The 15,914-nt window shown below is 40.4% G+C and overlaps 1 protein-coding gene across 1 annotated transcript; it reads right to left on the reverse strand.

Moving 5' to 3' along the window:
• Positions 1 to 1,114: 1,114 nt before the first annotated feature.
• CYBRD1 (cytochrome b reductase 1) lies at positions 1,115 to 14,393 on the reverse strand. The gene is made up of 4 exons (XM_069861145.1): positions 14,185 to 14,393; positions 6,750 to 6,958; positions 3,964 to 4,118; positions 1,115 to 3,767 (listed from the first exon to the last, which is right to left on the reverse strand). The coding sequence occupies exons 1-4, from the start codon at positions 14,369 to 14,371 to the stop codon at positions 3,467 to 3,469; spliced, it is 852 nt and encodes a 283-aa protein (XP_069717246.1). The 5' UTR covers positions 14,372 to 14,393; the 3' UTR covers positions 1,115 to 3,466.
• Positions 14,394 to 15,914: the final 1,521 nt, after the last annotated feature.

Here is a 15,914-nt window from a genome sequence, read left to right on the forward strand (position 1 = left end):
CAATCTTCTCGGTTACATGTAGTGAGAAGCATACGTGTAATTACTGTACATTCAATTTTATAATCTAATTTGCACACTCATTTCTCAGTTTAATTAATGCTGGGAAAAAAACACTGGTTTTCATCTGTGCACAGCACTGTATGCCAACATGTAAATATATTTTAAATTTTTTTTCAGGCATCTTAAAAAATGTTTAGTGTTAGATTTTGCAACAGGTTCCTATGTTTTTATAGGAATCCAAATTTGGAATGTAAGCTTTATAATCATGTCGCTGTAAAAACAACAGCATTGAAGATGTCTAAACATGCAGAAAAAATCCTGATAAAAAGCTAGAGTTCTACCTTCCATTTATATCTTTGAAAATATACCTTTTTCTTTTCTGTGTTGCTACTGTTGCAACAGGTAAGAAAAGTTGCATGAAAGGAAAGTTAATGGAAGCCCGCTTTGAGAAGCAGCTTCAGGAATATTTTTTCCAGAGAAAAATACTTTTCAAAGTCCTACGTATTTTTATTTAGCACTTGAACTAACCTCATACCATGTAAGGATACATAAAGACCTTTTTAATCAGTTCAGAACAGAAGCCAAAAGTCTCTAGCACCTTGAGTCTGTTTTAAATTGCACAGACCAAGGTTGAGCAAGGTTTAGAAGCTCACAGCCACTGCATCTCATAGGGGTCTTCCAAAGACTAGAGCACCCAGAAGCCTACAGTTCATACACATGAGCTATCACGGATTACGATAATTTCCCAAAATGGAATCTCCCAGATCTCATCAAGTTTCTACTATGACATCTAACCTCAACCCCAAAATAGTCTGTCAGACTACCCTCAAAAGTTTGCTAGTCCTTAATTTTCAATTAGTTTTATATCATCAGAATGAAGAAATGCCACCATTCTTTTTCAAGTCTTGTTACTCTTTCAACAGTACATAGAATAAAATGGAAAGCAGAAAGCATACTGGTTCCTACAGCTTAACTTCAGCAGAAAATACAACCACTGAGCTAAAAACTGTTGATTTCAATACATCCCAGTCAGTCTTGTAATAAATCACAGATTTTTTGTTTTCCAGTATGCTGTAAATTTTCTTCCAGAACAATCCTTAGACAAGTGACTACCTTCCACACAAACACACGCTTTTATTAGATGACTTAGTACTATACAAGGATCAACTGAGCCCATTTCCACAGGTAGATGAGACATAGAAAGAGGCCAGTACATACCAACTTTAAATGCTGTTGCCTGTGTCAATGCAGTATAGAAAGTTAGTGTAGTAAATTACTAGAACAGTTGATTGAATTCATTTATTCACTTCACTTGTTATACTTCAAGTGTTAATAGGGCATCTCTCAAAGACTAAATGTGCATCCATTAGCTGTCAGATGTGTACTGATTTCACCAAAAAAAGCCGACTTGTTGAGCAGAACATAATGAGATCAGAAGAAGAGAGCACAGTTGTGTTCTCGTTAAGCTACTGTGAATCCCTCTTCCTACTTAAGTTCAATATCTACATTTGTAATAGGATGCATAATTGTGTCAGTTGAGCACTAATGTCATGTAAAACAAGTTCTCTTTTCTCTCAGAAAGCTGCTATCGGTACCATTTGGATTTTATGCTGAAGAGGCGCAGAAAAATTTTAGGGAAGACAATTACATGGAACTTGAAAAACAGGGAAAAAGCAGTCTGATCCATTGCACACAGTGGGATTGGGGGAGTGCTCACACTTGTAGATAGCATTCTTTTGCCATACCTGAATTCTACACTAAGGCATTTAAAACAGGTATTATCTCACATGAAACAATACACTGATGCTAGGTTGGTCCCAGTCATTCACAAAGACATCTGAGCAAAAACATAGAACTCTGGAATGTAGTCCTTGAGCACCAAATGGTACAGCAGAAAAGTTTTTCAAATAATTTACTATGCTAGCTTTCTATACTGCATTCACCTATTAATTAAATGCTATTACAAATCAAATCACGGGAACTGAGGTGCTTCTTGTCGGAGATGATCCAAAATAACTCATGACCAATATTGTTTGTGCTAATGCAACACTGAACTACAAAAATTGCATATCTGCTAAAACTTAATTTGTTTAAACAAATTAGCTAAATTAGATACAAAATTGTGTAGTCATAAAAAAATAGGAAATTATATACTGTCTGAAACTGTATTTCAACATCGACAGTGGTAAATTTGGACTTGTAGTCAACTCTGCAGCTTTTACAAGAGATTATAATAGAAAGGCTTATAATTTTGGACATGTGCAATCAAAATAATCTACTATACTTACTCTTCTATATTAGTAAAAATATATTGTTTATATCTGTGAAAATAATGAATGAGCATAATACATCAATATTCTGAGTACGAGAAAGAGCTATAGAAGTAAAGTGCTAGTGGAGACTCAAACTGCATTAACACTTTAATTTGAAATTAAAAAATCATAGTATAGCTTGTATAGTTCGCTTATAAACTGAAGTGTCTCTTATGCCCATGATGATAATGACTTTGACACAAGTGTGAAGATACCAAAACTGGCTTTCTGTTAATGAGCAGAATTTTAAACAAATCAGCAAAGCTCAGCTGTTTCTCAGAGGAAGCACTTCTCACTTCAAGCTCCTTTCTTCTGAGAGACTGCTGGCAGTCTTCTCTGGTTTCTAACCTCCTAATTTCTAGTCTAGTGCCATAAATCAATAGAACTGTGCAGTCAAATTAAGATAGGAAAATGCTGCCTTCTGGGATAAAAGGAAGACTTGGTTTAAGTATATGCATAATTTTCCAAATAAGACAAATTTTGCATTTGGATGTCTTAGAGTCTCCTTAGATTTCAGTAATGATCATACATAATCCAAAGCCAAATGTTTGTATGCAATATATTAGGTAGAGCTGGTTAAAAAGTTAACAGATACGCTCTGATTAAACAAAAAAGTTTTTTAAGGAAAGATAACATTTAAGGATGTGATCTCTAATCCAACAGATCTTAGCAGCTGGTGAGGGGGTTAATCAGCTTGGGAAATCAGAGCTTTAAAAAAGTGACCATTACCAGAAAAAGTATGTGTGACCAACTAAATTCTACTGTCTGGTGTACTTCACGACTCCAATTCATCACCTGCAAAATCACTCAGAGCAAAATACAGTCTCAATCTTGTTAACTCTTCATGACTATAAGATAAACATTAAATTAAGGAGTGATATGGAAAACATTTCCCAATTATGTGATTTTCCCATTATCCGATGTCATTCACACTCTCATTTTTTAAATAAGAAACTGAGCATGAACCAATATAATGTCTGAGACTTACTGGAATTTAAATTCTTATGCAGAAAACTCGAGTACCGTTGAACAAGCCATGGTGAAAATAAAACCCCAACCTATTTATATATCAATATAAATAAATTGGAAGGACCTGGGGCCGGGGGGGGCGGGGTGTTGGCAGTATAATGGTACCGTTATCCTGTCTATTTGCTTTACATAGTTGATCGTTGGCCTGCTTCATCAAATTTGAGGTTCTGGTTTCTGGCTGCTTCACTGTTGATCCTCAGATCAGATTTATCTGCATTACTGCCATCTGCCATTGTGGATTCCGCTTCTGTGCCTTCTGGAGTCTCTCCGATGGGCTGCAGAATTTTAACATTCTTTTCTGGGGGACGCTTCCAGTGGGACCTGCTTGCCATCCACAGAATTAGCGCACCAAATATGACAAGCAAAAAACCAAGACAGTTGACAAAAATTGCCTCTGGTGGCAGTGCACTATATGAAGGATTTTGCCTTTGGAAGGGGAAGAAAAAACAAAGGTCAGTTGTTTTAAAGATAATCCTGTTCTAAAAAGAGCAGTATCCTGCTAGGCAGAAGGTCTTTCTAAAAAAAAATAATGTTCCAGTACTAGATGGTTACTATTCTGTGCAAACAGAAGTACAGTTTGCAATGAATAACCTTAATAAAAAAGTGAAAAAAAATTACTTACAATGAAAATAAAAGCTTTTCTGTGATTCCCATGAGAGCTGTTGCAATGACTGTTGTGAAGATGATGAGACCTGAATAAACGTGTATTGGCATGAGCGCTGCTCGGAGAGGAACTGGAGCAAAAGGGAGCAGAAAGACAGCAAAACCCAAGAAAAGCTAAACACAAAACAGATGCATAGTTAAAGCTACGTGGGAAACAACCTGCACTTCTCAAGCATAATAGAAATCATCATTAAAATTCTATCTTGAGATGTCTTCAGGCACAAATTTAAAAATAGGCATTTTTATTTTTTAATGTCTTTCCCTTCACAACCAAAACAATGATTCCGTATTAATAATTGGGAAGCAGACATGAAATACCTTATAAATAATCCTGCCTAATGTCAGTGTGCAAATTTATTGGTAATCCTAAAACTACAACCTAACTAAGTATTGGAAATAGAAGTTTTCAACGTCACTGATCCGGTTACATATTAAAGGTATGAGTAGCTACATTTTTACAGTTCCTTCAAGTCTTGTTCTCTGCTTCTGTTACCGATTTACACACACTGAAACTCAGAAGGCAGTGTAACCTTCTGACTTGGGTAGACTAAATACTTTTACCTTGTTAGAGTTTTGTTTGAATTAAAGCACGTGTCTTTAGAAAAGCAATAGTCTGGATCTCAATATATCAATCAGTTGGCATTTACAGAGTGAAGATATGTGTAGGTGGTGTGAAGTTACTCAGGGGACAAGAGTCCTCCCACTAGCGCTAATTTTGTGATGGAAGATAACCCATCATCTGACGTGGTTTCAGGCACAGGCTTGCCCTGTCATATTGAGGTTGCATCCCTTCTTTATAGTTTGTTCTACCGGTACACACCCCTGCTGCTAAATTAGAAACAGTGCATTAATTTGTATTTCATCCTGCTTTAACTTCCAGTCTTAGTCCTTGTTTTGTCTTTCCATGGTGGATTAAAAAGCTTGGTATTTTCTCCCTGGGAAGCTTTTTAATACACCATCATCAAATTTCTTAATCTTCTTTAGATCTGCTAAACAGTTGGAGCTTTTTAAGTTTTTCACTGGAAGACAGGTTTTCCAGCTCTCAAGTTACTTTTCCAGATTTTCTTTGCTTTTCTTTGTATTTTTTTTATATTTTAAAAAAATTATTCCATAGTATTTCATATTAGTTTCACCAACACCATATATAGAGGTTAAGATAATTTCTTATTAGAGAATTAATTTTTCCAACATGAAAACTCATTTTGAGCTTCATGTCGAGCTTCATGTCATCTTTCAATACATCTTTCCAGAGCCACTGCTTTCCAAGAGACAGTCTCTTGTTTTACATTTCTTCCCCATTCTTAAATCCACGGCCATGTGCTGTACTGTATTAACATAGATTTGGCTTAAAGACAATACATTTACACTACTGTTCCTGTAGTTGTAGTACTATGTGAACATCCACTCTCAATTTATTTCTCAGTTCTGAGATGGACATATCATTTTAGGCAAATGCCAAGTACCTTCTCTATTAACAGAGACAGTACTTCGTGGCTATTTTTTAGCAATAATGCTCTATCACTTAACACCACCCATCTCTGACTGGAGACTTACCTCCCAGCTTGGAGAGAGTAAGACCACAGTTCTATTCATGAGGCAGGCAAGGCATTAAGTGCCATTGATCATGTTTATAATAGCAAAAGGAAAAGAAGAATTAAGATCTTATTCGCAATTCTTTATCTTAACCATCGGAATAAATGCTAACACTCAGTAATGTGGCAGCACAAATTTCCCTGAAAACCACATTATCAAGACAAGGAAAATCTTAACATTATTCCCTCTTCTTCATAAGCTGTTGATCAACTGTAAAGAATATACTCAACAATGCTGCAATATGCTTTCTTTTTCTGAGTGTTCAAAACACAATTTCAAGGCTGTTTCCTGTACCTCCCAGCCTGAGCAGTGAAGGATAAAAGTCCAGAACCTAAATCCCTCAGCAGGGGATTTTCAGTGCTTGATCATGAGAAAATTCTTATTTTTTAGTTCCTAGTGTTTTAAGAAAAAAAATAAGAATCACAATTTGAAGGAACAAAATTAATTTCCATAGTGTAATAACACAATATGGGGAATTCAGTATTTATATGCAGAAACATCACATCTGTATGTGTACATTAAATGTCAGGGCATGCCTGCCTTTCTTCTATGCCAAATGCAAAACACATAAAGTTTGCTCATTTTAGACTCTGATAACGCTAGTTCTCTGCCAACAGGAGCAGTTAAAAGCATGCACATGAACATTTATCAGAGTTTTGCTGATTCAGGAGAACTGTTCAGCCAGTAGTAGCTTGATCCTTTAGATCTGCACTGCTCCCTGCTGCACTTGTTCTGCTGATAAACAAAAGCCTTGGGGACAAGAAGTGGATACTTAAAATTATGATAGCTGGGAAAAAAAAAGAGAAACAATAACTTCCAGACTTCTTTAATAAAAGTTCTAACTATTTAAATATGCTGCCAACAAACCAAATCCCTCGCTTTAACTTCAACAGTTAGAAAACACCACTGTATAACTGAATAGTAAATGAACTGCCATTATCCTAGCAAATAAACAAAATATGCTTTAAAATACATTTTTCTTTGAAGTCAAGGATGCAGTATTTGCACGTTTACATACTAACTTGCCAAATCATAGAACGTAAAATGTGTATCCCACTAGTTATAGTGTATTAATGAGTGCCTGTTGTGCCTGAATTACTCAAGACATTCTTCACATTTACAATCTGTTTATAAATACAGTTATATTCTGACCTGGATAGAATAAAATATAACAGCAGTCAGCCCAATCCAGCTGTGCAGACTGTACATGTTAGGAATATTCTTGGCATTGTGGAAATCAAATACGGCTACCATAGAAACAATTACAAGAATCATAGCTATGGTATTTAGTCCAGCATGTATGAACTTCATGAAGAGTTTGCTGCACTTCCAGGTCCATGGCAACCTGTACACAATAATAGCTGAAGAAAGAACAGAAACAAGATTTTATGTCTAACAGGGTAATTTCTCTCAGATTTTAAGAAATGTGCATAATTCACATAGTTCCATTGTAAGTTACAGGAAAATCCAACTGTTAATTCTCTAAAAAAGTCTATTAAAAGCCTTTTTCTCCTACACACGGCACAGCATATTGGTAATGTACAACTGAGGCTTTAATATAGCTTTTAGAGAGATTTCTTCCTAATTTAAAAAACACCAACTTAAGCGTGTTTCAAAAAAAGGGAAGTAGACAACTCAGTGTCATCTTTTTCTCATATCTTAAATTGATCTAACAGTGATTTTACATTGGATTTTGATTTTTCTGGTACTAGTCAGATTAGAGGAACAAGACCCAATTCTTATATCCAAAATGCAACCTATTGAAAAACTGTGTAAGGTTATTCTTTAATATTTATTCTCTTTGCCAACTTTGGGTAATGCTATTCTCCAGTTGTGTAAATATTTATATGACAATCCATTGCATTGATATTAGTAGGACTACATGGGAAAATGCTACTCAGCATAAAGGAATCATAATTCTGAGCCCCCCACTTCAAGAAAGATGTTGAGGCTCTGGAACATGTCAGGAGAAGAGCAACAAAGCTGGTGAAGGGGCTGGAGAACAAGTCTTACAAGGAACAGCGGCCAAGGGAGCTGGGGTTGTTTAGCCTTGAGAAGAGGAGGCTGAAGGGAGACCTTATTGCTCTGTACAACTACCTGAAAGGAGGTTGTAGAGAGGAGGGAGCTGGGCTCTTCTCGCATGTGAAAGGTGATAGGACAAGGGGCAATGGCCTCAAGCTGCGCCGGGGAGGGTCAGACTGGACATCAGGAAAAAGTTTTTCACAGAAGGGGTCATCGGACACTGGCAGAGGCTGCCCAGGGAGGTGTTTGAGTCACCATTCCTGAGGGTATTTAAAAGATGGGTAGACGAGGTGCTCAGGGACATGGTTCAGTGGCAGATAGGAATGGGTGGACTTGATGATCTAAGATGTGTTTTCCACCCTAGTGATTCTATGATTCTATAATCTGACTCAAGAGACAAAAAGATGTGGCAACTAAAACTCTTCCAACACTTCTAGATGAATGTAAGGGGGGGGGGTTGCCTATATTTGCATTAATAACTCTAGCAGTCAGTCTGAAAAAACCCAACTATTTAATAGTCCATACGAATAACAGCCTAGAACAGCTTCTTGCCAAGCTCCTTCCTCGAGGTCTCCACTGCTCCTTTCCTGTCACGACCATCACAGCCTGTCGTGTGATGCAGGTCCTTTCCACAGGCGACAGACAGAGATCAAATCAGATCACTGGGGCCCCAGGGACATCAAATTATAAACTAGGCAGTAATTCTGGATGTGTGACAGCATGTGAGTACATTCAGATAACAGGGGACAAACATACAAGGACACCTGATCACTTGACCAATTAAGGCTAATGCCTGCATCCATAATGCCTTATCTGTGCAAGAAGACTGAGCTCTGTTCATCTGATTAATCATATCCTCATTTAAAGATTCTGCTTATGAAATTACATTAAAATCTTTGTATCTAATTAGCTATTCTAAAACAAAGCAGTAAGAATATATGCAAGTTTTTTAAAAAGTTCCTGTTCCAAACATTAAGAAATAGATGTGCACCACAAAAAAGGTACTACCTGATAAGTGCAAGGATTAAGAATTTACTTGACTGATTCTCACGTGCCTTACTCATTATTTCTCCATAGCCTGAGCTTTATATGCAAAAAGCATAGGTTATGAAAAATAAATAGGATATTCACTCTGTATGTTGTGATGAATAAATAATAAATAACAAATTAATTTCAAAGTCCTGTTTACACATTTTTTTTGAACTTGGGCACACACCAAGAAATGCAGTACTGCACTAAATAATTCACAAAGAAAACACTGTTCACAAGTGAAATTTGCAGACTATGATCAGACTTTAAACCAATGTCTGCTTTTACATACTGCGTGAAAATATAATGCTGGAATTAAAGGCTCCGTTAGAATATTTAAATAAATACAGCGCTTAGGTAGTTCTCAGCTTTACATGTTTAAGAAGTAACAATAGTAAATCTTACAAGATCAGGAAGATAGAAGCCTTGTTTTTTTAGGCAGTTTGACAGTAATCAATGTACATGCCACAGGTGTGATTCAGCACACCAAGCACCTTCAACAGTTCCCCAAAAGTTATATGATAGTTATTCCTTGTTAATATTGAGATAATTGCCTGCATCAGGGTATTATAAATTAATTTAGTACTTATGTTTATGATTTCTAGTTTTGTAAAGCAGGTATGCCAAAAGGCCCTGAAAAAGCTTCACCATTCCAGTAAATCCTTCTTGCTCCATCCATACAATATGGACTGTAAGATTTTCAATAATTTATCCTAAGTGCAGCAGAGAACTGGACTCTCTGTATCTTGTAATAAGTTTGATGCACATAGATCATAGTCTCGGTTTTCAGTCTTTGATGTCAGAAGGTCAGTTCCAGGCTAAAATTTTTGTATAGGGATTGTAATTGATAGCCTAGATATCCCTAGACTCAGCTTCTTCAAAGAATCACTAGGTTGGAAAAGACCCCCAGGATCATTGGGTCCAACCATTTGTTTGATAGGAATGGTTGGACTCGATGATCTGGTGGGTCTCCTCCTACCTGGTTATTCTATAATTCTATGATTCTATGATCCCTATCAGCCACTAAATGATGCCCCTCAGCACCTCATCCACCCGTCTTTTAAACACCTCCAGGGATGGCAACTCAACCACCTCCCTGGGCAGCCTCTGCCAGTGCCCAATGACCCTTTCTGTAGAAAATTTTTTTTTGACGTCAAACCTGAACCTCCTCTGGTGCAGCTTGAGGCCATTCCCTCTTGTCCTGTCCCGTCACTCGGGAGAAGAAGCCAGCTCCCTCCTCTCTACAACTTCCTTTCAGGTAGTTGTAGAGAGCAATGAGGTCTCCCTTCAGCCTCCTCTTCTCCAGGCTGAACAACTCCAGCTCCCTCAACTCCCTCTTCACTCAGCTCTCAACCCTGTTTTGAGCTCTGATTTTTACAGCACATCACATAGACAGAGTGATCTTGCAGCATCTTGTACCTGGCATGGGACACCTGTTCTTTGCCAAATGTACAAAGCAAAATTCTAGAGTTGGCTCTCTCTTTAGTATTTCTGCCTGGTATGTGCTGCACATGCTGTAGGGAGGTGTCAGGGATGTGCTTTCCTCCTTAGAAGGCACACAGTGAGTTCTGTTAGAGCACTGAGAACACACTGCACAGCACCTCACAGCTGCCAGAAAGGAATGTTCCTCTTCACTCCTCCCATTTCCTCTCCTGCTCCTTCTTGGCTGATCCTGCTACTTACCTTTGGCAAGTTCTGAATGCCCACTAGATTCTTTGGTAACCACTTTAACACCAGAATGGACAAACGCCCATTTATGATTTCAAAGGGCTTCTAACTAGCTTCTCAAGAGAGCTGCCACTTCGTAAGTTGCCTGTGATGAGACTCTAGCACTCAGCAGTCATTTGGCCTTCCATTTCTTGAGAATTCTTCAGTCCACTAGATGTTAGAAACTCCAGGAATTAGCAATTTTTCCTTCAAACAGATGGGGGGGGGTGTATGTTTGAAGCAGAGGTAATAATGTTTGTCAGATAACTCAAAGCAAGCATTATCTTTAGATGTTATTTCAAGATGAAAGACTATGCTTATTTTAAAACAGATTTGTACTGCTTCTCCTTGCTCTTGCACATTGACCACCATCTCCCTTCTCCCACTTCTAAGACCCTTTGTACAGGCAATTCAGCCTTCTATGCCGTAAAAATTGTCCTTGTGGTGGGTGGGCAGGTGTTAGTTTCCTGCTGCCTGAGTTAATTCAGGTTTTGGGTCTGACAAAGGCCAGAGCTGCCACAAAACAGTAGGAAGATAATGTCTGGGGCAAGGAGAAAGCCTAAAGGGAGAAGCGGAGGCAAAAATCAGGAACATTTCAGCCACAGTGAGCTGTTGGATTGTCTCACTCACCTAGACAATTTCATCCACACAGATGAAATTTAATTGACTTTGTAACACTACATGGTAATGTGGCAGACCAGGATTTGTCCTCTTTTCTCTGTAATAACTCTTAAGCAACACTCCTGTTATATTCCTTTATTAATATACTGCTGACGTTAGGCAACATCCTCGTGTTTCAAGCCTGTTTGAAGTACGATTTATAGGATATTTATAAAGCATATATGATGAGGAATATTAATTGTGCTAGCGTCTTCCAGAATTCATAGTGTCAACATACAACTTTATTGTATGGAATTTACGTGTGACTCATAGGCAGTAGAAGACTGATCTGAGGATGGGAGACAAAGACTAACCACCCTCCTTGTTCTGACTCACTCTTCAATTTTCCACAACCCCAATACCCACCATGCTGCTCCTCAGTCACATCTCTGTAGAAAAAAATATTCTTTTATTAAGTAAGGGAAATCCTCTAAAAGCATTTATTCCATATAATATCTTGATGGGTTCCTTAATTAGTCCTTTGGGAGAGAACCAAGCATTTGGCATTTGCAGGCCAAACACAAATCAGCAGCGAATACTCCTTCAGAGTATGCCCTGGTGTCTACAGCCTGTTTAATGTTTTGACATGTAAAATAAGACAGGATTCCTGATTTATTTATTTAAGCCATTCTATCATATTTATATTTACACCCATTCTATTCCTGAAACTCTTCTTAAAACTCATTTTTTCCTTGTATTTTTTTTCCTGTCTTATTCTTTTCATAAACATTGCTGTACTAGTATGCACACAGACTTTTATTGTCTGTGGTTTTCCCACTTTAATTCTAGAAAATCATCTGGACAATTACTGTGCACCGATACTATTTTGTCAAGTATCATTTACCTAAAGGTGCTGATCCACAAATTGTGAGCCTTAATATTAGTGTGCCTACAGCTTTTTTACTTTATTGACAAAATACATACAACACGTTTACCAGCACCTGTCTGCTTCCCAATATGCACATTATTATAGTCAGCCCCTCTGCCTCCTACAGTCCCACCAATACAACACTTCTGTCCTTTGTACAGACTCTAATGAACTTAAGAAGCAGCTGACTTGGTTATTATATCAAATCTGCCACACAAATTTAACCAAGTTATTAATATTAGCTACTCCTTTCCACTTTTAACTAGTTAAGACTTTTTCTCTTGTAGGAGTGCAAAGAGGTTTCCTATTTGCCAGGGTCATCCAAATTACTTTGAATTCAATGGCAGACTTCTGTCAGCCACATTTTTTACTTATGCAAGACTTGAGGCAACATCCTTACTCTGTGAACCAGGGACAAACTGAGTTTCAGAGGGGAAAAAAAAGAAAATGTGTAGGAAAAAAACTCCCTTCTTTTTGTTCGAAAAGTCTATGCTTATATAAAACACAGTAATTTGGTCACAGTAAGTTATATATTAGTGAATTCAACAGGTGTTTCTCATTCCTTATTTATAGCCTGAAAATACACTTCCCATGACCTATTGAGCAATATTATGTAGAACAACTTCAAAATACTGTTCATTGCTCAATAGTGAACTGTGTCTTGCTGCCACAAAGCTGAGAACACACCCTGCTCCCACTGAAAAAAACAAAAATTTTCAATCTATCTTGAAATCAGAATGTTCCTTTCATAGCCAGAACTAGACAGCCACTCTTTCCTCCTGCATCTTCCAACCTCTGACTGGCTGGGCTCCTGACAAAAAGCGAGCAAGTGAGCACACACGTGATGCAAACAACATGTGCCACTGGCATGAATGTCCGGATGCGCTGGACAAGTTTTCTGGATGGATGAATGCAATGTATCATTCAGCAATGAAGCAAGTGTAAATAAGGTCATTAAAAATGAAATTCTAAGTTTGTCTAGACAAAATCCTAGTCTGTCTTCTATTACAAATAAAAAATACTCCTACTTACATTTATACTGTAAGTCTTCACAGGTTCTTCATTACTTAGGAACAGTAAAACCTTCCCAGATTTCTACCCCTAAAAGTCAGCAGCAAAACTATGAGAGAACTTCCACTGTTGTCTGCAGTATTTATTTGCCAACCTTGGAGATGTTACTAACATTTTGTTTAGTTCGTTTCACTAGTTGAAACTAGTGAGGATTTTGTCAATGACTTCATAAACATTTACTGTTACATGTCAAATTTCTCCAGTAGTTTTAATGCCATTAGCATAAATAGATACTCTCAGATGTCAGGATTTTTACAGTACACTCCAGTACCCTTATTTTTGCAATATTTAGCTCTAGTTTAAATACATTTACAGGCTAGATCAGCCCCTCTGTGATGCTTTATCATTACTTGGTTTCTTAAACTTTACAGAGAGCGTGTATTTTTCTTTCCTAAATCCATACCATTTATCACCTACCGTGTATCCAATTTGGTTGTTTTCTTGGAATCAGCCAATTATGCTAACAGCAAAAGCACAGTTCAAACTCCAGTGTTCCCATTGGCCTTGAGGAACAACCCTTGCACTTAAGACTTAACAAATAGTGTGGGATGGGAAAGAAGACACTGTTGAAGTTATACGGGTCACGGGGAACATTTATAAGCCAGTGCAAGGCTGAACCCTCTGCAATCAAATGTTCATAGACTCCATTAAAAAAAAATAAAAATCATAGAATGGTTTGAGTTGGAAAGGACCTTACAGGTCATCCAGTTCCAGCCCCGTGCCACAGGCAGGGACCCCTCCCACCAGCCCAGGCTGCCCAAGGGCCCATCCAGCCTGGCCCTGAACACCCCCAGGGATGGGGCAGCCACCGCCTCCCTGGGCAGCCTGTGCCAGGCCCTCACCGCCCTCATAACGAAGAAATTTCTCCGTATATCTAGTCTAAACGTGCCCCTCTCCAGTTTAGAGCCGTTGCCCCGTGCCCTATCGCTACAAGCCTTCGTAAACAGTCCTGCAATCGTAACCCTCGCGCGTTATTCAGGCAAGAGAATTAAGAATGGGTTTAAAAGCGATATTTTACAGAAGAATTTAGGCTCCGTCTGAGCTAACAGACAGCATTTTATCAAAGCTTGTGGCGCTACGTTTTCTCTGGCAAAAACCTCGCTCCCGGGTGTCTCCCGAGCGGTCCCCGCTGCCCCCGGGCTCGGGCGGAGCCGGAGCAGCGGCAGCGGAGCGAGAGGCTCCCGGGGCGCCCCCGCCTCGCCCCGCTCCCCCCGCCGGCCCCGCACGCACCGATGCCCTGGATGAAGACGAACCCGGTGACGGCGAGCACGGGGTGCCAGTTGAACTCCCGCGTGCCCCCGTCCCAGCTCAGCCCCTCGCGGTACTGGAACACCCAGACGAGGGAGAAGACGACGGACACGAAGCCGACCAGCAGCGCCGAGACCAGCAGCGCCAAGAAACGCCCGTAGTCCTCCATCTTCCGAGCCCCGCGAAGGAGGGGCCGGCCGGGCGGGGTCGGAGCGGGGCGGCGGGCGGGGCGGAGGAGCGGACACCGACCGGCCCGCTGCCTAAAGCCCGCAGGGAGCGGCGGTACCGCACAGCGACCCCCGCATCGCTCCCAGACCCGCACACGGAACCACAGCATCATAGAATCACCAGGTTGGAAAAGACCCCCAGGATCATCGAGTCCAACCATTCCTATCAACTACTAAACCATGTCCCTCAGCGCCTCGTCCACCCGTCCTTTAAACACCTCCAGGGAAAGGGACTCAACCACCTCCCTGGGCAGCCTGTGCTCCCTTTCCTTGAAAAATTTTTTTCTGATGTCCAGCCTGACCCTCCCCTGTCGGAGCTTGAGGCCATTCCCCCTTGTCCTGTCCCCTGTCACTTGGGAGAAGAGGCCATCAACCTCCTCTCTACAACCTCCTTTCAGGTAGTTGTAGAGAGCAATGAGGTCTCCCCTCAGCCTCCTCTTCTCCAGGCTAAACAACCCCAGCTCTCTCAGCCGTTCCTCATAAGGCCTGTTCTCTAGCCCCTTCACCAGCTTTGTTGCTCTTCTCTGGACTCTCTCCAGAGCCTCAACATCCTTCTTGTGGTGAGGGGCCCAGAACTGAACACAGGATTCGAGGAGCGGTCTCACCAGTGCCGAGTACAGAGGGAGAATAACCTCCCTGGACCTGCTGGTCACGCCGTTTCTGATACAAGCCAAGATGCCATTGGCCTTCTTGGCCACCTGGGCCACTGCTGGCTCATGTTCAGTCGGCTGTCAACCAACACCTCCAGGTCCCTCTCTTCCAGGCAGCTTTCCGGACAGGCTTCTTCTAGTCTGTAGCTGCACGGAGTTGTTGTGCCCCAAGTGCAGGACCCAGCATTTGGCCTTGTTAAACCTCATCCCACTGCTCTCAGTGCCCTGCTCTGCCCAGCCCTGCTCCCCGACTTGGTCACCCGGCATGGGGGCCCTTTTGTTTTTTTGCTTTCAGCGCTTTTCAGCCACTTGGTGAGCATTTCTTGCCCTCACTTGCATCAAGAAAAGCTGCATCTGCCCCAGCCTGGCCCCATGGGGCAGGGGTGCAGGGAGGAGGTTTACAGCCCTGCCATAAAGATAAGGCAGCAGACCCAAACGCGTGAACTGATAAAGCAGGGACATGGTGAAGGGGCAGGGCGCATGGAATGCGCGAAGCAGGACCAAGCCTGAAGACAGTAAAAACTGCACTTGGAGCGCACTTTCCATCGTGAAAGTCTTCTTTCCTTCCCATTGGATTCACTAAACACCGTAAATGTAAACCGGATAATGACCAGTTTCATGTATGGACTCTGGCCTAAGCGTGATGAAATATTTGGGTGCTGTCGTGTTGAATAACATCTAATATATCAAATCTTAAGGCAATTCCAACAGGTACAGAAGGGCCTGTTGCGGGGAGGTTAGAGAGGAAAACAGAAGAAAACAAAACAGAATTGCAAAAGAGATGTCAGGCAGCACTAGCCAAAAATACAGCTTGATAAATTAGACCAGTTTTGTC

Source organism: Phaenicophaeus curvirostris, chromosome 7 (assembly GCF_032191515.1).
Source record: "Phaenicophaeus curvirostris isolate KB17595 chromosome 7, BPBGC_Pcur_1.0, whole genome shotgun sequence".
In the NCBI taxonomy this organism is placed as follows: Eukaryota; Metazoa; Chordata; class Aves; order Cuculiformes; family Cuculidae; genus Phaenicophaeus; species Phaenicophaeus curvirostris.